Here is a 21,013-nt window from a genome sequence, read left to right on the forward strand (position 1 = left end):
TGATCCCTGGAGGGGGTGTCTGCTCCCTATGGGGTAACGTGTTCCCTATAGGAACCTAGACCACCCTATGGGGCGCCGCCTGCTCCTTATGGGGCGCCGTGGGCTTCCTATGGGGGTGAGGCACTCGCCATGCTGGGGTGCCAAGTGCTTGCTATAGGGGAGCTACGTGTGGGGTGGGTCCGGCTCCAGCTGGGGAAATTGAGGGTCCCCTGGCCCCTCAACACCCCCCGTCCCCGGACTCCTGCCCCCCCCGGTCCCCCCAATCCCCCCATGGCCTCCTGCCCCCCCATTTTGCTCCATGTCCCCCTGGCTCCCCCTGATCCCCCCACGGTCCCCGCCGCCCCCCTCCCCCATGTCTCCCAATATCCCACTGCCCCCCCCACCCCGCCATGTCCCCCTGATCCCTCCATGTCCTCCCATGGTCCCTCCCGGCCCCCCATGCCCCCCCAATCCCCCCACATCTTCCCCAGGCTCCTCTCAGCATCTCTGGCCTTTATTGAGCCGCTCCCAGTGGCGCTGGGGCGGGACATGCAGCGCGGGGGGGGGTGCGGGGGGCGGGCTGGGCCCCGAGGGACCCCACACACATGTGGGGGGGGCGGGGAGGGGGGCACAGCAGGTCCCGGGGACGGGGGGGGGCACAGCCGAGGTGCCAAGCAGGGGGACGTGGTGGGGAGGAGGGTACGAGGAAGGGGGGGTGACCCCCGTTTATGGGGCTGACCCCCACTTGGGGGGCTGGGGACGAGGGTGGGGGGGCCCAGACATTCCTCCAGGTATCGGCTTAAGGCATCTCGAAGCGGACCCCGGGCAGCACCCCCAGCCCCGGCCGGGCCCCCCCAGGAGGGTGGGGGGGTCCGGGGGAGGGCCTGGCGGGGCAGGCGGCCCCCCCCGGGGACGGGCCCCCCCCTCGCCGTTGGGGCGGGACGGGGTGAGCTTGGTGGTGAGCACACAGGGCACGGAGGTGACACCGGGACATGCGAGCGGAGACAGGTCCGGCGGGACCTGGGGGGGACACGCAGGGTTGGGGGGTGCAGACTGCCCCGCCCCGGGCGTCCCCGAGGTATGTGGGGGGACCCCAGACCCTGCAGGGCTCCGGGTGGGGGTGCCCAGGGGGGTGTGAGGAACCCAAGGGATACGGGGACACCCAAGGGTTGGGGGCGATGCAGGGTCTTGGGGGTACCCAAAGGAGGGGGGGAGTCTTAGAGTGGAGGGGTGTAGGTATTTGGGGGTACCCAAGGGATGGGGCAGTCTGGGGAGGATGGAGGGTCTTGCGGGTGCCCAAGGGTTGGGGGGGGGCTGGGGGAGATGGGGGGGTCCCAAGGGGATGCAGGGAGTCCCTGGGGGATGCTGGGTAACCTCAAGGGGTGGGAGGGGACACGTGAGGTTTGGGGACCTGAGATATGGAGGGGCACCCAAGGGATATGGGGGGGAACATGGACTTTGGGGTCCCAAGGGGATGGGGGGGCTCAAGGGATGTAGGGGGAACCCAAAGAACACGGGGGGGGTGGTGCTGGGGAGGGGTGCGGGTCCCCTGGGGCACCTGAGGAATGGGCCCAGTACCTGGTGGGGGGGGGCCATTAGCTGGCTGCCGTCTCCTGGCGGAGGGGGAAGAGCTTGGATTGCTCCTCGGCCTCGCAGGCGCAGGACAGGTCACTCCTGGGGGTGACACGGGGGTCACCCCGGGCCTGGCACCCCCCGCCCGCGGCCCCAAGATCCCCCGGCCTCCCCTTACCTGTTATCATTGATGTCTGTCACGTTCCCTGCAAGAAAGAGCAGCAGCTCCAGGGGTGGTTACAGGGACCCCCCCCAATGCCCCCATTGCACAACCGGGGATCCCCCCGTCCCCCCGTGGCCCCCCCTCACCGTTATCCACGTTGAGCTGCTGGTACGTGTCCGGGGGGGTGCTGGAGAGCGTGGTGGGGCCGCTGGCAAAGCTAAGGGGGCACATGAGGGTGGGGGGGACATGGGGGCATGGGGACAGAGGCCTTGAGACCCCCTGGGCACTGCTGGCACCGGGGGGGGGGCACCCCATGCCCTGCAACCCTCTACCCCCCTACAAGCCCAGTGTCCGGCCACCTCCCACAGCCCCTGCACCCCCACCCTGACCCTGCACCCCCTCCATGCCCCCCACACTCTCCCCCGAGTCCCCCCTGCACCCCCCACCCTGACCCTGCCCCCCCCCGTGCTCCCCACACCCTTCATCATCCCCCCCTGCACCCCCCACTCTGACCCCGCACCCCCCCGTGCCCCCCCCATCTTTTCCCATCCCCCCCCGCGCCCCCCCCGACCCCCGTATGCCCCCGTGCCCCCCTGCACCCCCCCCCGACCCCGACCCCCGCCGTGCTCCCCGCACTCACAGGCCCTGGGGGCCGGGGCCGGGCAGGGGCCCCCCCGCGGGGTACCCCTGGAAGAGGCTGTTGGTGTAGCTGAGGCCAGTGGGTGACGCCGCTGGCAACTGCCCGGGCCGCACCGGCTTGGCTGGGGGGGACGGGGGGCTGAGGGGTGCTGGCTGGCACCCGCCACCCCGGGGTCTCTCGGGGTGCCCCCTCCAGGGTCTGCGCCACCCCCCGGGCCAGGCTCCCCTGCCCCTGTGCCCCCCAGGGGGTGCGAGGCTGGGTGCCAGGCCCTGCACCCCCCACGCACCCCAGAGCAAGCCAGGTGCCTGTGCCCCACCCTGCACCCCGTGCCCCCCCTGCACCCCAGGTCCCCGTGTCTAGCCCCTGCACCCCGTGCACCCCAGGACGCTCCGTCCACCCTATACCCCACGCACCCCAGATACCTGTGCCCACCCTGCGCACCCCATGTGCTTGTTCCCCCCTGCACCCCAGGTCCCCGTGCTCACCCCCTGCACCCTGGGGTCCTGTGCCCACCCCGTGCACCCCATGTACTCGTTCCCCCCCGCCTCCCATGTCCTGTGACCATCCCCTGCACCCCAAGTCCCCGTGCCCACCCCCCGTCCCCCAGGTCCCCCCTGCTCTCCCCGCTCCCCCGTCCCTGTGCCCACCCCCGGTGCCCCCCTCTCCCCAGGTCCCCGTGCCCACCCCCCAGTCCCCCAGGTCCCCCCTGCTCTCCCCGCTTCCCCGTCCCTGTGCCCACCCCCGGTGCCCCCCTCCCCACAGGTCCCCGTGCCCACCCCCAGCCCCCCCAGGTCCCTATGCCCCACTCCCCCCAGGTCCCGATGCCCCCTCTCCCCAGGTCCCTGTGCCCACCCCCAGCCCCATGCCCCGCCCCCCGCCCCCGCCCCGTACCGATGTGGGCGCTGTGGGCGCGGCGGGCGCCCCCCCGGGCCCGCACGGCCTCGCGGATCCGCTCCACCTCCTGCTGGTAGCGGCGCTTGTCGAGGCGCGCCCCCTCCTTGGCCTCCCTCAGCGCCCCCTCCAGGGCCTGCACTCGCCCAGCCGTAGCGCGCAGGCGTTTCTCCAGCTTCGGAAGCTCGCAGCGCAGGTCTGCATTGTCACGGACCAGCTGCGCGGCCGCGTCAGCGCGCCCCCGGCACCCATCAGTGCCCACCGGAACCCCCCGGCCCCCAGCAGCACCATCAGCACCCCTCGGCATCACCGGCACCCATCAGTGCCCACTAGAACCCACTGGCACCTCCGGCACCCATCAGTGCCCCCCCGGCTCCCATTGGTGCCCACCAGAACCCACTGGCACCTCCGGCACCCATCAGTGCCCCCCGGCACCCATTGGTGCCCACCAGAACCCACTGGCACCTCCGGCACCCATCAGTGCCCCCCGGCACCCATCGGTGCCCACCAGAACCCACTGGCACCTCCGGCACCCATCAGTGCCCCCCGGCACCCATCGGTGCCCACCAGAACCCACTGGCACCACCGGCATCCATCAGTGCCCACCAGAACCCCCCGGCCCCCACCAGCACCATCAGCACCCCTCGGCACCACCGGCACCCATCAGTGCCCCCGGCACCCATCAGTGCCCACCAGAACCCCCTGGCACCACCGGCCACCATCAGCGCCCCCCGGCACCACCAGCACCCCCCCACACTCACCCAGCACCACTGGCAGCATTGGCACCCACTGGCGCCCACCAACATCCACCCGCGCCCACCAGCACCCATCAGCACCACCGGCACCACTGGCGCCCACCAACACCCGCCCGCACCCACCGGCACCCACCCGCGCCCACCAGCACCCATCAGCACCCACCGGCGCCCACCCGCAACAGGGCGCCGGTCGGCACCACGCACCTGCCCGCAACGGGCACCCAGCTGCATCGGGCACCTGAGGCACCCGGCGCCCACCCGGTCCCCATGAGCGCCCACCCACAGGAGGCACCCGCCGGCATCGAGAACCCACCCGCGCCCAGCACCCACCCACAGTGGGCGCCCGCCCGCACCCAGCTCCCAGCGGCACTGGGCGCCCACCATCGCCGGCACCCACCGGCACCCGCTACCGGCAGCTCCAGGGTGCCTCAGAGCAACCATCCAGGCCCCCCGAGACCCCCCCAGCAGTGCCTCGGGGGGGTCCCAGTCCCCCCAGCCCCCCCAGCAGTGCCTCGGGGGGGTCCCAGCGCCCCCAGCCCCCCCAGCAGTGCCTCGGGGGGTCCCAGTCCCCCCAGCCCCCCCAGCAGTGCCTCGGGGGGTGCCAGTCCCCCCAGCCCCCCCAACAGTGCCTCGGGGGGGTCCCAGCCCCCCCAGCAGTGCCACCGTGGCCACATGCAGCAGTGGGGCCGTGACTGCGAAGCTGAGCTGGGGGGGGGGCAGGCAGTGAGCTGGGGGGGCACCACAGCCACGCGGGGGGGGGAAAGGCGGGGGGGGGGCAGGAAAGTGCTGGAGGTCAGGGCAGTGCCCCCTCCCCCCCCAGCCTGGGTGGGCTCCGGGCAGCTGGGGCAGAGGGGACTTGGGGGGGGTCTATCCCCTGCCCCACATCTATCCCTCGGGGGGGGTGTGGGGGCCCCCCACGCGTGTGCAGCCCGTGTGGGTGGTGGGGGGTGTGTGTGCGGTACCTTGGACACCCAGAGATCCAGCTAGGGAGGAGGCAGCGGGGGGGGGGGGGGGGGGGGCAACAGAGCGCCCATCAGCGTGTGCGCCCCCCCGGCCATGCCACCCCGCGGAGGGGCTTTGGTTGGGGGGGGGAACCCCAGGATGGAGCAGGGCGCTGGGGGGGTGTGTGAAGCGGGAGGGGGGGGGCACTGGGAAGCAAGGGGGAAGCTTACAGTACAGGGGCGCTGGGGGTTCCCTGGGGTGGGGTGGGGGCCCCCCCTTTTGCCCCCCTTTCTGGCCTCTCTTTTTTTTGCCCCCCCCTTTTTCTGCCCCCCCCCTCTGCCCCCCCCCTTGCCCCCCCCGCCCACCTGTTTGTGAACCTTTGTAAGCTGCTCCAGGTTGTTCTCAAGAAAGGAAATCTTCTGCTTCTGGGAGTGCAGCCCCCCACTGTCCTCAGGCTCCAGCTCTGCGCTCTGCGGGGGCGGGGGGCGTGGAGGGACCCCCAAGCCCGGGACGGCACCCCCCCACCTGGCCTGACACCCCCCCGCTGGCCTGACACCCCCCACCTGGGGCAGGGTCCCCCGCCCGATGCCGAGGCTGGGAGCCCCATGGCCAACCTGGGACCCCCACCCACGCCCAAGTCTGGGACCCCCCTAACTGGGCTGACACCCCCCCACCTGGGGTGAGACCCCCCCCCCCATCTGAACTGGGGCCCCCACACTCAGGCTGGCCCCCCCACTCCCTGGCTTGGACCCCCCGTCACCCCCCTGGCCAGGAACTCTCCCCCTCTTCCCCTCAACACCCCCCTCCCATCCCTCACACCCCCCTTCCCCCCAGCTCTGCCCCCACTTTCGGCTCCTGCCACCCCCATTTTTGCCCCCCCCCATTTCACCCCCCCCCTCACTTTCTTGACTCGAGTCGTGACGTCTTGAACAAACAGCTTGCGCAGGTTGTGGAGGGTCTGGAGTTCACGGGCCTGGGGCGGGGGGGGGGACACGGACAGGGGGTGAGGGGGTGCACAGTGACCCCTGGACTCCCCCTGAACCCTCCCAGGCCCCCCCCCAGACCCCTCCCCCCCCACCTACCACGGTCTCCTCCAGCCCCTTGAGGTCCTGCTTGGACTGCTCGTGGCGCTCGTAGAGAAACCTGGGGGGAGATGGGGGGTCACCCCAAGGTTGGGGGGGGTCGCCCAAAGGATGGGGGGTCACTCCAAGGATGGGCGGGGGGTTTGGGGGTTTGGGGGGGGCTCGGGGGGGACAAGGATGCTGGGGGTGTTGCTGAGGGCTCCTGGGGGCTTGGAGGGGCCTCAGGGGTCTTTGGGGGGGGCTGGGGGCTGAAAGGGGGCCCCAAGGTGGTGCAGGGTCTTGAGGGGTGTCCCCATGGCATGGGGGGTCCTGGTAGTGTTGGGTGTCTTGGGAGGGTCCCCAAGGCTCCTGGGGGTGTTGGGGGTCCAGGGCTTCTGGAGGTGGTGCAGGGTCCTGGGGGTGTCCCCATGGGTGGGTTCCCACTGATGTTGGGAGTCCCAGGAGTGATGGGGTGGGGTCCCCAAAGCCCTTGGAGGCCCCAGGGCTCCTGGGTGTGGCACAGGGTCCTGGAGGGCATCTGTGGGGTCGTGGTGATGTTGGGGGTCCCAGGGGTGATGTGGGGGGTCCCAGGGGTAAAAGGGGGGTCATCAGGGCTCCTGGTGATGTTGGGGGTCCCAGGGCTCCTGAAGGTGGTGCAGGGTCCTGGAGGTGACGCCATGGGGTGGGGGTGGGGTGCCAGGGGTGGTGTTGGGGGTCCCAGGGGTGATGGGGGTGTCCTGGAGGTGTCAAGCAGGACACCTCAGGGGGCACGGGTCCCAGGACTCCTGGGCGTGGAGGGGGATGCTGTGGCTCTGGGGGTCCCAGGGGTGTCAGTGGGGGCTGGGGGTGGGGCTGGGGTCTGGGGGACCCCCGGGGGTGGGGGTGGGGTCTCACGTGAGCTCCTGCAGCCGGGCAGCCTTGGCCCGCTCCTCGCCCCGCAGCGCCTCGTGCTCCGCGCGCAGCTTCTCCAGCTCCAGCTCCAGCTTCTGGTTCAGGCTGCGGGACAGACGGACGGACAGATGGACGGGTGGGTGGTCAGGGGATGGATGGACGGGTGGGTGGTCAGGGGATGGACGGACAGACCCACAGGGGGACAGCTGCTGCCCACCCCCTCCACCCGGCCAGGGATGAGTCCAGGGAAGGGCTGCGGGCATCTGGGGTCAGGGCTGGGGTCAGGGTTGGGATCAGGGTCAGGGTTGGGGTCAGGGCTGGGGTCAGGGTCAGGGCTGGAGTCAGGGCTGGGGTCAGGGTTGGGATCAGGGTCAGGGTTGGGGTCAGGGCTGGGATCAGGTTTGGGGTCAGGGCTGGGATCAGGGTCAGGGCTGGGTCAGGGCTGGGGTCAGGGTTGGGGTCAGAGTCAGGGTTGGGGTCAGGGTCACGGCTGGGGTCAGGGTCAGGTTTGGGGTCAGGGTCAGGGCTGGGGTCAGGGTAAGGGCTGGGTCAGGGTCAGGGCTGGGGTCAGGGTCACGGCTGGGGTCAGGGTCAGGTTTGGGGTCAGGGTCAGGGCTGGGGTCAGGGCTGGGATCAGGGCTGGGGTCAGGGTCAGGGCTGGGGTCAGGGCTGGGATCAGGTTTGGGGTCAGGGTCAGGGCTGGGATCAGGGTCAGGGCTGGGGTCAGGGCTGGGGTCAGGTTTGGGGTCAGGGTCAGGGCTGGGATCAGGGTTGGGGTCGGGGTCAGGGTCAGGGCTGGGGTCAGGATCAGGGCTGGGGTCAGGGCTGGGGTCAGGGCTGGGGTCAGGGTCAGGTCTGGGGTCAGGGTCAGGTTTGGGGTCAGGGTCAGGGCTGGGGTCAGGGTTGGGGTCAGGGTCAGGGCTGGGGTCAGGGTTGGGGTCAGGGCTGGGATCAGGTTTGGGGTTGGGGTCAGGGTCACGGCTGGGGTCAGGGCTGGGATCAGGTTTGGGGTCAGAGTCAGGGCTGGGGTCAGGGCTGGGATCAGGTTTGGGGTCAGGGTCAGGGCTGGGGTCAGGGTTGGGGTCAGGGTTGGGGTCAGGGTCAGGGCTGGGGTCAGGGTCAGGTCTGGGGTCAGGGTCAGGGTTGGGGTCAGGGTCAGGGCTGGGGTCAGGGCTGGGGTCAGGGTTGGGGTCAGGGTCAGGGCTGGGGTCAGGGCTGGGGTCAGGGTTGGGGTCAGGGTCAGGGCTGGGGTCAGGGTCAGGGTTGGGGTCAGGGTCAGGGCTGGGGTCACTCACTCCCGCAGCTCATCGATGGTTTTCTGCCTCTCGTTGACCTCATCCCGCAGCCGGGCCAGCTGCTTGTGCTGGGCCTCGCGCTGGCTCTCCAGCTGCAGCTCCAGCGCCTTCTGCGCCCACCACCCTCAGCCTGGGGCTGGGACCCCTGCACCACCGCACCCCCCCGCGACCCCCAGCAACCCCACCCCCCCCACTACCATGACCCCCACACCCCCCACGACCCCCAGCAGACCTGCACCCCCACACCCCCGTGACCCCCAGCACCTCCCATGACTCCTAGCACCCCCTGCACCCCCACACCCCTGTGACACACAGCACCCCCTGTGACCCCCACATCCCCCGCACCCCACGCCCCCATGACCCCCAGCATCCCCATGACCCCCAGCACTCTCCATGAGCCCCCCACCCCCCACGACACCCAGCACCCCCTCGCCAGCCCTCCTGCACCGCTTGTGATGCCCAGCACCCACCTGCCAGCCCCCCCACACCCCAACACCCCCCATGACCCCCAGCACTCCCCAGCACCCCCAGACCCCAGCTTCTCCCAGGGACCCCAGCACCCTCAGACACCGACACCTCCTGGGGACCCCCGGCACCCCAGACCCCAGCTCCTCCCAGGGACCTTCACCCCACCTCTAGGACATGCCACGTGCCGTAAGGCCCCCCATCTGCCCCCCACCCCCTGCAGCCTTCTACACCCTTGGGGACCCTGGACACCCCCAGTGACCCCCAGGGGTGCCCTGCCCCCCTCCCCAGCACCCTCTCACCTTGACCTCATCAGTGTCCTGGGTCTCATCCTGCTCCCGCTCCTTCCGGGCCACCCCCTGCGCTGTCTCTGTGGGCCAGAGCTTGTGTTGGGGGGACAAGCCAGGGACCCCCCTGACCCCCCGAGTCCCACTGACCCCCCCCAGGCCCCTGAGCCCCTCCAGCTCCCCAGGCCACACCCTCCCCAGTCCCCAAACTCCCACGGTGCCCCCCAGCCCCCGAACCCCTCTGTACCCCCCAGCCCCCTGAGCCCCACTGTGACCCCCCAGCCCCTCTGTAGCCCCAGCCCCAAGCCCCACTGTGACCCCCACAGCCCCACTGTGACCCCCACAGCCCCTCTGTACCCCCAGCCTGAGCCCACCATGGCCCCCAACCCCCAAGTGGCACTGTGCCCTCAGCCTCCCAGGGCGCCCAGCCCCACCATGGACCTCAGCCCCACTGTCACACCCCAGCCCCCCTATACCCCCTGAGCCCCCTCCATGCCCCCGAGCCCCCCCAGCCCCCCGCACCCTGAGCCTGCAGCCGGGCCAGCTCCTCGCTCAGGGCATCGTACGACTCTTCCAGGTGCCGCTTCTTCAGCTCCACCGTCTGCATGTACTCGGTCAGCGAGCGGATCTTCGCCTCGTGCTGCGGGACCAGCCTCAGCCACCGCCCCCCGGCCGGGGGCACGCAGCCACCACCCCCTGCCACCCCCAGGGCCACCCTGTCACCACACCCTGGTGTCACCAAACCCCAGGCCAAGGCCCAGGGTCACCAACCCTGGGATCACCAGCCAGACCTTAGGGTCACCAAATGCAGGGGCCGCCTAACCCTGGGGTCACAAAATCCCAGGTTCACCAAACCCTGGGCCAGCAAATGCTGGGGTCACCAACCCTGGGTGTCACCAAGCCCCAGGGTCACCAAACCCTGGGCCACCAAACGCTGGGGTCACCAAACCCTGGGGTCGCAAAATCCTAAAGCCAACAAACCCTGGGGCTACCGAACCCTGGGGCCACTGAACCACAGGGTCACCAAACCCTGGGGCCATTAAACACCAGATTCATCAAGTGCCAGGTCCACCAAACCCTGGGGCCATTAAACACCAGATTCATCAAGTGCCAGGTCCACCAAACCCTGGGCCATCAAACCTCAGGGTCACCAAACCCTTGAGCCACCAAACCCTTGGGCCACCAAACCCTTGAGCCACCAAACCCTTGAGCCACCAAACCCTGGGGCCATCAAACCCTTGGGCCACCAAACCTGGGGCCACCAAGCCCAGGGTCACCAAACTCTGCGGCCACCACAGCAGCGGCATCGCTCCTGGGAGGTGCCCGGTGGTGGCAGCCCCAGGGTCTGTCCCCAGGCGTTCCCGTCCCCAGCCCACCTGGGAGATGAGGAGCTGGCAGGAGGAGAGCTCGCGCCCGGTCACCTCCATCTTGCGGTGGCACTCCACCTGCAGGTTCTCCAGCTGCCGGCACCGCTTCACCACCGACTTCACCTCCGACTTGATCTTGCTGATGTAGAGCCGGGCGACGGTGAACTCCTCCTCGATGGCGCCGCTCACCTCCACTGGCTGGGCACGGGCACGGCACGTGGGTCAGCACGGCATGGCACGGCACGGCATGGCACGGCATGGCATGGCACGGCATGGCACGGCACGCACGGGCACGGCGTGGCACAGGCATGTAGCAGACATGAGTAGGACCATGGCACGCGGGTCAGCACGGCACAGCACGGGTACGGCACGCACATGGGTACGACATGGCATGGGCTCTGCGGCGTGGCACGGGCACAGCGTGGCACGGGCATGGCGCACACACGGGCACGGCATGGCACGGGCACGGCGCACCACGCGTGTGAGTACAGCGTGAGGGGCGCACAGTGTGGCTACAGCACGGCGTGGCACGGCAACGGCACACGCACAGCTACGGCACGGCGTGGGCATGGCACAGGCACGGCGTGGCACAGCACGGGTGCAGCACGGCACGAGCGCATCCACCCATGGGTGCAGCCTGGCAGGGGTGCCCCCGCCCCTCACCAGCTTGATCTCGCGTTGCCCACGATGAGGCTGAACTCGCTCAGGTCCTTCATGAGCCCGTTGAGCACCTCGCGGCCGCCCGCTTGCGCTGCTGCCCCCCCAGCTCCCGCACCCGCTGCAGCTCCGTCTCCAGCGACAGCGTTGTCGCCTGCGGGCACAGCGCGGTTTGGCACCCCCAGCACCCCCACCCCCAGAACCCCCTGTCCTGGCACCCTGGCACCCCGCCAGCACTCCCTGCCTTGGCAACCGCAGCACCCACAGCACCCCTCCGGGCACCCATGGCATCCCCTGATACCCCCTGCCCTGGCACCCCAGGACCCCCAGCAACCCCCCGGGCACTGTGACACCGCCCAGCAACCCCTGCTCCATCACCCCCTGCCCTGGGACACCCAGCAGCCCCCAGCACCTCTGATCCCCCCCCCCAGCACCCCAAGACCCAGCCCTCTCCACCTGGCGGTGCTGCTCTTGGTCCCCTGGGAGCACCCAGTCTGGCACCCCAGTTTAAGGGGGAGTCTCCCCATTTGGGATCTGGTTTTGGGGGGTGGGTTCCCCATCTTTGGGTCTGTTTGAGGGGTGTGGGTCTCCTCTATGGAGTATGTTTAGTGAAGGGGATTCCTCTTTTGGGTCTGGTTTGGGGGGTTTTGGGACGGGTCCCCTCTTTGGGCTGTGTTTGGAGTGGGGGGTCCCTCTTTGTGGTCTGGTTTGGGGAGGGGGTCCCTCTTGGGCTATGATTGGAGGGGGTCCCCCTCTTTGGGGGTCTCATTTGAGGGGTGTGTGTGTGTGTCCTCCTCTTTGGGGTCTGGTTTGGGGTTTAAGGGGGCTCCCAGATCTGAGGCTCCTGTTTTGGGGGGTCCCTGGCCCAAAGCATCCCAGTTTGGGTCTGGGAGACCCAGTTTGGACCTGGGGACTGGGCTCTGGGAGTTGCTGGTTCAGGGCTGGGGGTCCCAGTTTGGGTCTGGTTGGGACCTGGAGGTCCAGTTGCCAGATCCCAGTGTGGTCCTGGGTGCTGGTGTGGGGGTCCAGTTTGGAGGGGCCCTGGCTCTGGGGGCCCCAGGTGGGGTGCTGATGGGGGTCCCAGATGATTTCTGGTCTGGGTCCCATTTGCCAGTCAAGGGTCCCAGTGGGGTCCCAGTGGGACACTGAGGGTCACCAGTAGGTTTCCCAGTGGGGTTCTCAGTTGAGGAGCCACTTTGGGGATCCCAGTAGAGATCCCAGCTGGGCTGGCAACTGGGGTTCCCAGTAAGGTCCTGGTGGGGTTCCCAGTTGAGGAACAAGTTTAGGGCTCCCAAAAGGGTCCAGTAGGGATCCCAATTTGGTGCCCATTGGGGTTCCCAGTGGGGTCTAGTTGGGTCCCAGTAGAGATCCCAGCTGGGCTGGCAACTGGGGTTCCCAGAAAGGTCTTAGTGGGGTTCCCAGCTGAGGAGCCAGTTTGGGTATCCCAGTGCGGGTTCCCAGTAGGGATCCCAGTTGGGTGCCCATGGGGGTTGCCAGTAGGATCCTAGTGGGGTTCCCAGTTGAAGATCCACTTTGGGGTTCCCAGTGGGGTCTAGTGGGGTTCCCAGTAGGGATCCCAGCTGGGTGCCCATCACGCTTCCCAGTAGGATCCCACTGGGAATCCTGGTTGGGTGCCTGCTGGGGGTCCCAGCGGGGGGTCCCGGGGGGGTCACCTCGGTGCGGGCCAGCTCATCGGCCAGCCGGCGGTTGTGGCGGCCAGTGTCCTCGGCCTCCTGTGCCTTGCGGTCGTAGCTGCGTGCCAGCTCCTCCAGCGCCGCCAGCACCTCGGCCACCTCGGCGCGGGCTGCCCCGTGCTCGGCACGCAGCGCCGCCAGCTCCCGCCGCGCCGCCTCCCCGCCCCCCCGCGCCGCCGCCAGCACCTGGGGGGCCCAAAGGGGTCCAGGGAGTCAGGGTGGGTGGCCCAGAGGGGTCCCAAAGGGTCAGGAGGGCATCAGGGCGGGTCCTGGGGGGGGTAGGGGTCAGGGTGGAGGGGCCCACGGGGGTCCCAGGAGGGGTCCCAGAGGGGTTCCACCAGGGTCAGGTTGGGGGTTCCCAGGGGCTCAGGGTGGGGTCCCAGAGGGATCCCAAAGGGTACAGGTGGAGCGGTTCAGGGGGGTCAGGATGGGGATCCCAGGGGGATCCTGGGGGTCAGGGTGGGCGTTCTAGAGGGGGCCCAGTGGCTCAGTTGGTGGAATCCCAGGGTAAGGGTCCCAGACAGGTCCAGCGGGTCAGGATGGGGGTCCCAGGGGTCATAGTGGGGGTCCCAGAGAGGTCCCAACAGGGTCACGTTGGGAGGGTCCAGGGGTCAGGTTGGGGTGTCCCAGGGACTTGAGGTGGAGGGGTCCAAGTGATCAGGGTGGGGATCCCAGAAGGGCCCAAGTGGGTCCCAGGGGGTCTGGATGGGGGCCCAGAGGAATCAGTCTGGGGTCCCAGCAGGGTGAGGTTACAAGGTCAGCCCCCAGAGATGGGGGCTGGGGGGGCAGGGGTGGGCCCCTCACCTCCTCCTGGTCCAGCATCTGCTGCTTGAGCTTCTCCATGATTTGGCTCTGCTGGTTGATCTCGTCGTCCTGGGCGGACATGGAGGGTCACTGCTGGCCGCCCCGAGGGGCCGGGGGCAGCAGGGGTTTCTTGGGGGGGTTCTGGAGGTTGCCAGAAGGTCCCAGGGGTCCTGGTGTGCTGAGAGTCCTGGGGGATGCTGGGGGGACTGGGAGCTCCCCAAGGTTCTGGGGAGTCTCATGGGTCCTGGGAGGGTCCTGGCAGGTCTTTGGGGGTCCCCAGGGAACCGGGGAGGTATCCGGGGGTCCCCACCTTGTCATCCAGCTGCTTGTAGAGCTTGCGGATCTCCTCCTCGTACTTGCGGCGCTCCTCGTCAGAGATGTGGATGACGATAGAGGAGCTGTTATCGTTGAGGGGGGTCTCGCTGGTGGGTCCCGTCTCCGGCCCCTCGCCCGGCCCCTCGCCCGTCCCGGCCTCCGCCTCGGCCCCGCTCAGCTGCTCCGTCTCCGGCACGGCCTCCCCTGGGGACACGGCCTCAGTTTCCCCATCTGGCGCTTGGGGGAGGGGGGTGGGGTGGGGTCCCCTCCCGGACGCTGGGGTCCCCCCCTCACCACTCCGCCAGCGGCTCAGCTCGGCCTCCAGCTTCCCGATGGTCTCCTTCAGCGCCTTGTTCTTCTCCTTCTCCTTCTCGTACTTCTTCTTCCACTGCTCGGCCGTCAGCTCCAGGTTCACCGACGCCGTGTTCTTGATGGTCTTGGCCCTGGACAGAGGGGGGGACCCCTCAACCGGGACCCCTGCTGCTCCCCCTTTCCAGGCAGCATCCCCCAGGGACCCCCCCGAGATGCCCACCACAGCAACCCCCATCTCAGGGCCCACCTTCCCCCCCACTCCCCTCCCAGGTCTGGGGATCCCTGATGCAGCTCCCTTTCCCCGCCGAGGGGTGTGGGGGGTGCTGTTGGTGGGCAGTGGGTGCTGTTGGGGGGCAGGTGGCATGCAACAGGTGTGAGGGGTGTGGTTGGAGTGCATGGGGTGCTGATAGAGTGCAGCTGGGGTGCACTGGGTGCTTGGGGTGCACTTGAGGTACAAGGAGTGGAGCTGGGGTGTAATGGGTGCTCTCGGGGTGAAGCTGGGGTGCGAAGAGCCTGTGGGATGCACCCGGCGTACAACAGATGCACGGGGTGCTGTTGAGGTACAGCTGGGCTGCAATGGGTGCTGTTGGGGTGCAGTTGGGTTGTAATGGGTACACGTGGTGCCGTTGGGGCGCAGTTGGGGTGCAGTTGGGGTGCAGCTGAGGTGCAGTTGGGGCACAATGGGTGCATGGGGTGTGGTTGGGGTACAGTGGGTGCATGGGGTGCTATTGGGACACAATGGATGCATGTGGTGCTGTTGAGGGGCAGTGGGTGCATGAGGTGAGTTGGGTGCAGTTGGGGTACAGCTGGCATGCAGCTGGGGTTCAACGGGTGCATGGGGTGCTGTTGGGGTCCAGTTGAGGTGCAGGGGGGTGCAGAGAGGTGCCGGGGAACCCCAACACCCCTGGCCCCGTCCCCTACCTCTGCCCAAACATGAGGGTGGACTTGGTCTCGGCGTCGTTGTAGCTGGAGGGGGAGCAGCAGATGAACATGGTGGTGCGGCAGTTCCCCCCCAGCGAGTCCTGCAGGATCCGCGTCATCTTGCTGTCCCGGTAGGGCACGTAGGCCTTCTGCGGGGGGTGGCACAGGGGCTCAGTAGGGTCCCCCCCAGCCCCAGGGTCCCTGGGGCAGAGTGGGTGGGTGGGTGGGGACACGCGGACTCTCACCGTGCCCTCGGCCAGGGCCGAGATGACGTTGCCCAGCGCCGACAGCGACTTGTTGATGTTCTTGGCTTCGTCCAGCACGGCCCCCTCAGCCCCTGTCTTGCTGACCTGTGGGGCCGGGCAGCTCAGAGACCCCCACGGGACCACCCCTACTCCTGGGACCTCCACCCCAGGGACACCCCCAACCCAGGAACCCCCCCAAGACCCCCAAACTCAAGGACACCACCAGCAGAGACGCCCAATCCAGAGACCCTTCATCCAAAGACCCACCCCAGCTTGATGACCCCTAACGCCACTGTCCCACACTCCCCCCCCCAAGGCCCCCACCCTCCCAATGTCCACCCTGGGGACCTCCTCCACCCAAGCTCCCCCAGATCCCCCCCAATCCCACATACCACAGCCCAGGGCTCTCCAAAGACGCCCCCCCAGTACCAACCCCGCCCCCCCCCCAAGGCCCCCCAGGGTCCCTCAGCGCCGGGGTCCCCTTGACCTTCTCGCTCCCGGCCAGGTCGACCAGGTAGAGCTTCCCGCTGAGCTTCTGCTCCGTCTCCACGTTCTCCTGCTTGATGTTGATGAGGAAGATGCTGTGGCTGCGGGAGCTGTGCTCGTTCATGTCTGTGGGCACGGGGAGAGGCTGCACGCCCACACCTCTACCTCCCAGGGACCCCCGCAGCACCCCTGCAGCACCCCACAGTGCCCCAGGGACCCCACAGTGCCCCAGGGACCCCGCAGTGCCCAGGGAACCCCATGGTGCCCCAATGACTCCTACAGCACCCCAGGGACTCCCATGGTCCCCCAGAACCTCCCATCAGCCCATAGCCCCACCAATACCCTGCACAGCAGGGAACAGCACCCCATAGTCGCCCCATCACCTGCCCCCCACCGTGTCCCCGGGACGCTCACTGGTGACAGCCACGTGCCGGTTGGATTTCCCCTCATCGATCACATCCAGGATCTCCTCCGGGCTGGAGACGAAGCGCTCGGTGCAGCCCTGGGGGTGTGGGGAGGGTGAGCCTAGAGGTCAGCCCCAACCCCCCCCTCTGGGGGTGCTCCTTGGGGTCCCCCACCCATGGGAACCCCTGAGCCGCTCCTCACCTTGACGTAGGGAACCCGGTTTTTGTCCTCGTGCACCGACAGGTTGGTCTTGGTCACTGGTAGGGGGGGACATGGCATGGGGGGGCTGGGGGAGTGGTGACCCCCACAACGTGCCCTAGGAGCTCCCAGGGCCATCCAGTGGCTCCCAGTGCTCCCACATACCCTTCCACTGACTCCCAGTGCTCCCCAATACCCATCCAGTGCCTCCCAGTGTTCCCCAGTGTCTCCCAGTGTTCCCCAGTGCCTCCAAGCTTCACAGTGCTCCCAATGCATCCCAATACCCACCCAGTGTCTCCCAGTGCCCCCCACCACTCACTGTCGAGCAGGTCCCGGATCTTGTCCAGATAAATTTCAAAGTAAGAAACCTGGTAGGAGGGAATTGGGGGTGTCAGGGTGTGTGTGGGGGTCAGGACCCAACCTCCCAGTGCTCCCAGTGCTCCCAGTTCCCCCCAGTTCCCACCTTGATGTGGAACTCGAGGTTCTCATCCATGGCATAGATGTGGTTGAAGATGTCCTGGGCGATGCGCGGGATGATGCCCATCTGCTGGGGGTCATGCAGCTTGCCCTGAGTGGGGGGTGGGGTGGTGAGCACCCGGGGGGTGTCAGGGCCCAGGGGGGGCTAGGCACCCCCCAAAGCCCCCCTGGCCCCTCACCTCCATGGTGTGGGTCTTGCCCGATGACGTCTGCCCGTAGGCGAAGATGGTGCCGTTGTATCCAGCCAGCACATCTGTGGGGAGGGGTGAGGGTGGACAGAAGCCCCTCAGGGACCCCCAGAACCCTCAGGGACCTCATAGCCCCCCCCCAGACCTCGAGGCGCTCCCCCTGAGACCCCAAGGGCTCCCTGACCCCCCCCCAAGGCACCTAAGATCACCCCCAAGACCCCCAGCGATGCCCAAGGACCCCTGAGACACCCCAAAAGACCCCACGGGTAGCCCCAAACCCCCTGGAGACTGCAGAAACCCCCCAAAGTCCTGCAGAAATCCCAAGACCTCCTGGACACCCCTAAGGACCCCCCTGTACATCTTCCCTTGCCCCCTCAACCTGCTCCTGTCACCTCCCAACACCCTCCAGGTCCCCATGGATCTGGGTGTCCCTGGAGGAGGGTCCCGTAGTTAGGGCCCTTCTGGGGGCCCCCCCAGGGCTCCCCCAAGCCCCTGGCCCTCACCTTTGACAATCTGCATGGCACAGCGTGGTAGACCTGCTCCTGGGTGGTGTTGGGGGGGAAGACACGGTCGAAGACATAGGGTTTGCCCTGGAGCGGGGGGACATGGGGGTCAGCCTCCAGGAGAGACCCCCACAAGTTGCTGGGGGCTGTGCCAGCCTCAGGGCTCCCCTTGCAGGGTGACCAGTAAGTTCCAGTGAATCCCAGTAAGGGAGGTAGGAGGTTGCTGGGAGCCTCTCAGCCCCAATCTCATACCCCACTACCCCCCCCAAAAACCCAAGGACCCCCCCCCATACACCCATGCCCCCCCATACTTCCCCCTTTAACATCAGCCCCCCTTCACTGCCAGCCCCCCCACATATACCCCCTGCCCTCCCATAGGCCTCCCCCCACACCCCATCCCCTGCCCCCGTATACGTCCTCAAACAACCCCCATCCCCCATTCCCCACCCCCTATGCAGCTCCTCATAAGCCCCAAGCCCACCATAGACCACCTGGGGCTCCCTGTGTACCCCATTATACTCCCAGCTCCCCCAGGCCCCCATAATCCCTGGAACACCTTAGGACCCCACACCTCCTCCAGGCCCCCATCTACCACCCCCTCGCCCATATACCCCCCGTACCCCAAATACCCCCCCACTCCCAGTGTACCCCATACACCCCCCGGCTCCCCTAAAAGCCACACATACCCCGGACCCCTAATCCACTCCCCACACCCCCCTCCAGACTTCACACTCTCCGTACACTCCCATATACCCTTGGACTCCCGTACACCCCCCTAGACCCCCAGAACTGCCTAGACTCCCCCATAACCTCCCCATAGACTCCCCATATACCCCCAACCTCACATACAGCCCCATATACTCCCCATACATCCCATAGGCTCAAGCCTTGCCATACAGCTCCGTACACCCGCCCATGACCCCTCAGCCCCTCCATAGGCCCCCACCGACCCCCAGATGTCCCATACAGCTCCACAGACCCCCCCATAGACCCCTCATCACCCATAGAGGAACATATAGCCCCATGCACCCCGGTAGATCCACACAGACCCCCATAGACCCCATAGATCTCCAAAACCCCATACAGCCCCATATACCCCAAGCCCCCCCAGACCAATAGACCCCCAGTCCCCCCCATAGGCCCACCTAGACCCTCACAGTTCCTCATAGGCCCCCATAGACCCCTCAGCCCCCCATACACCCCCATAGTCCTCCATAGACCTCTCAGCCTCCCCTACACCCCCAGCTGCCCATACAACGCCATAGACTCCCCCAGCCCCCCCGACAACCCATTCCCCCCATACAGCCCCCTCACAGACTCCCCCAGCCCCCTATACACCCCACAGGCTCCCCCAGCCCCCCATACAGCCCCCACACCCCAGCCCCCCACCCAAACCCCCCGTCCTCCGCCGCCCCCCCGGCCGGGAGCTGTCCAGGCCCCGGTGCTGAACCGCCGCAGCCACCGCGGGGACACGCGGACACACGGACACGGCGACAGCCGGCAGCACCGGCCCCCGCTCTCCCCGCACCCCCGCCCAGCGCAACCCCCGCAGCACGGCGCAGGCACACCCGCCCCACCCGCCGCCGGTCACGCATCCCCCCCCCTCCGCACCCCCACCAACCACCCCCCGCAGCCCCTGCCGCTCACCGCCCCCCCCCCCGCAACAGCCCCACGCAACACCCCCGCATTGCGCCGGGACAACCGCACAGCGACACAACATCCACGGAGCCGGCACAGCCCCCACCCCCGCCCCACGGCATCCCCGGGGGACCCCGCTGCTGCCCACCCCCAAGGACCCCCCGCATTCCCTATGCCCCCCCCCCGCCCAGGGCCGGGGGGCCAGGCCGGGCGGGCCCCTCCTTGCAGGAAAGCACGCCCCCCCCCCCGTACCCGGGCCCGTGCAAAGGGGGGCATTATGGGGGGCCGTCTTATTGGGGGGCACGGCCGCAGTCCCAGAGCCCCCCCCGCCGGTTTCACCCCCTAACAAAGGGCCGGGCCGTAGCGGGGGGTGGGGGGGCAGGATCTGCGGCAACCCGCCACCCCACCCCCCGGTGCTGCCCCTGGGGGCCGATCGTGGCCCCCCCCCGGGGGTCAGGGCGTCTCCGCTCATTGTAAACAACACCCCCCCCCCGGCACTGGGCCAGATTGGGGGAAACTGGGAGTGCCGGGAACCTTAGACAAGGAATGGGGGGGAGGGGAGGGGCATGAGGGGGGATGGGGAAACGCCGCGGGAGGGGGTCCTGGGCCCTTTTGGGCACCGGCCACACCCAGGGCGACTCCCCCCCCCAAAAAAAAACAGACTCTGCCCCCCCAATCTGATTGTCCCCTCCCCCCTGCGGCCGGTTACCCTCCACCCTGGCTATTCCCCCCCTCCCCCTCCGGCTGTGTCCCCGTCCCCGGTCCCCCCCGAGGCTGGGGGTCCCCTATGCCCCCCACCCGCCCCGCACTCACCCCCACCACCACGCTGTCGTCCCCCTGGAAGACGGGCAGGAACTTGTCCCCCCGCAGGATCTCCGCCTGGTTGAGGGGCCGGAACCGGCACAGGACCTTGATGCTGCACTCGGTGCTGGGCTCGGCCATGGCGGGAGGGGGGGCCCCGGTGTGCGTCAGGAAGAGACTGGGGGGGGGCCTAAGGGTGCTGTTGGTACCCAAGGGTGGGGGATGTCACCCGGGGATGCTGGTTACAGCCTAAGGGTCAAGCGGTCCCCAGGGATGCGGGATGCTGTTGGGTGGTACCCAGGGATGCAGGATGCTGCCCGGAGATGCGGGATGCTGCCCAGGGATGCGGGATGCTGCCTGGGATGCCGGCGGTCCCCAGGGATGCGGAATGCTGCCGGGTGGTACCCAGGGATGCAGGATGCTGCCCGGAGATGCGGGATACTGCCCAGGGATGCAGGATGCTGCCCGGGATGCTGGGTGGTACCCAGAGATGCAGGATACTGCCCAGGGATGCAGGATGCTGCCCAGGGATGCGGGATAGTGCCCAGGGATGCGGAATGCTGCCCAGGATGCTGGGTGGTACCCAGAGATGCGGGATACTGCCCAGGGATGCAGAATGCTGCCCGGGATGCCGGCGGTACCCAGGGATGCGGGATGCGACGGGAGGGCGGCGCCGGGCGGGGGATGCTCCGCAGCGCTCCTGCTGCCCCCTGCTCCAGTGACCGCGCTGCTGTCGCCACTGCAGCCCCGGTACCGGGTGATGGGGGGGGGAGAGGCCGCCCCCCCCCCTCCGCACGCACACGCCTCCCCCCGCCTCGCGTTAAGGTGGAGCTGCCCGCGGCTCTTAAGGTGGACGGGGATGGGGGACACGCACACGCCTCGCCCTGGGAACCGTCCCCCCAAAATGCTGATTCATTGCGGGGGGGGAGGGGGCAGCGGACCCTGTCCCGGCTGGGGAGGGGGGGTCGGCGCAGGGCCAACACCCCTCCCCCACGCGGGAAGCCAGCAGCCCTGACTCACGCCTTCTCCCTCCCCCCCCGCCCCCGGCGCTGAGGCCGGAC

General features: G+C 68.7%; 1 protein-coding gene across 1 annotated transcript; it reads right to left on the bottom strand.

The window, feature by feature from the left end:
- Positions 1–479: 479 nt before the first annotated feature.
- On the bottom strand, positions 480–20,344 carry KIF5A (kinesin family member 5A). Its single transcript, XM_075075587.1, is given in 32 exon segments — positions 480–999; positions 1,558–1,653; positions 1,730–1,757; positions 1,861–1,931; positions 2,355–2,475; positions 3,246–3,462; positions 5,308–5,412; positions 5,844–5,915; positions 6,025–6,085; positions 6,898–6,999; positions 8,190–8,299; positions 8,957–9,024; positions 9,464–9,581; positions 10,318–10,506; positions 10,972–10,985; positions 10,988–11,042; positions 11,045–11,119; positions 12,639–12,845; positions 13,464–13,532; positions 13,774–13,982; positions 14,073–14,221; positions 15,012–15,160; positions 15,257–15,361; positions 15,744–15,868; positions 16,157–16,244; positions 16,349–16,404; positions 16,665–16,713; positions 16,809–16,913; positions 17,002–17,075; positions 17,514–17,537; positions 17,540–17,600; positions 19,965–20,344. Coding segments are annotated over 31 exon segments (3,084 nt in total). The 5' UTR covers positions 20,094–20,344; the 3' UTR covers positions 480–999; positions 1,558–1,574.
- Positions 20,345–21,013: the final 669 nt, after the last annotated feature.

Source organism: Phalacrocorax aristotelis, chromosome 26 (assembly GCF_949628215.1).
Source record: "Phalacrocorax aristotelis chromosome 26, bGulAri2.1, whole genome shotgun sequence".
NCBI classification, from domain to species: Eukaryota; Metazoa; Chordata; class Aves; order Suliformes; family Phalacrocoracidae; genus Phalacrocorax; species Phalacrocorax aristotelis.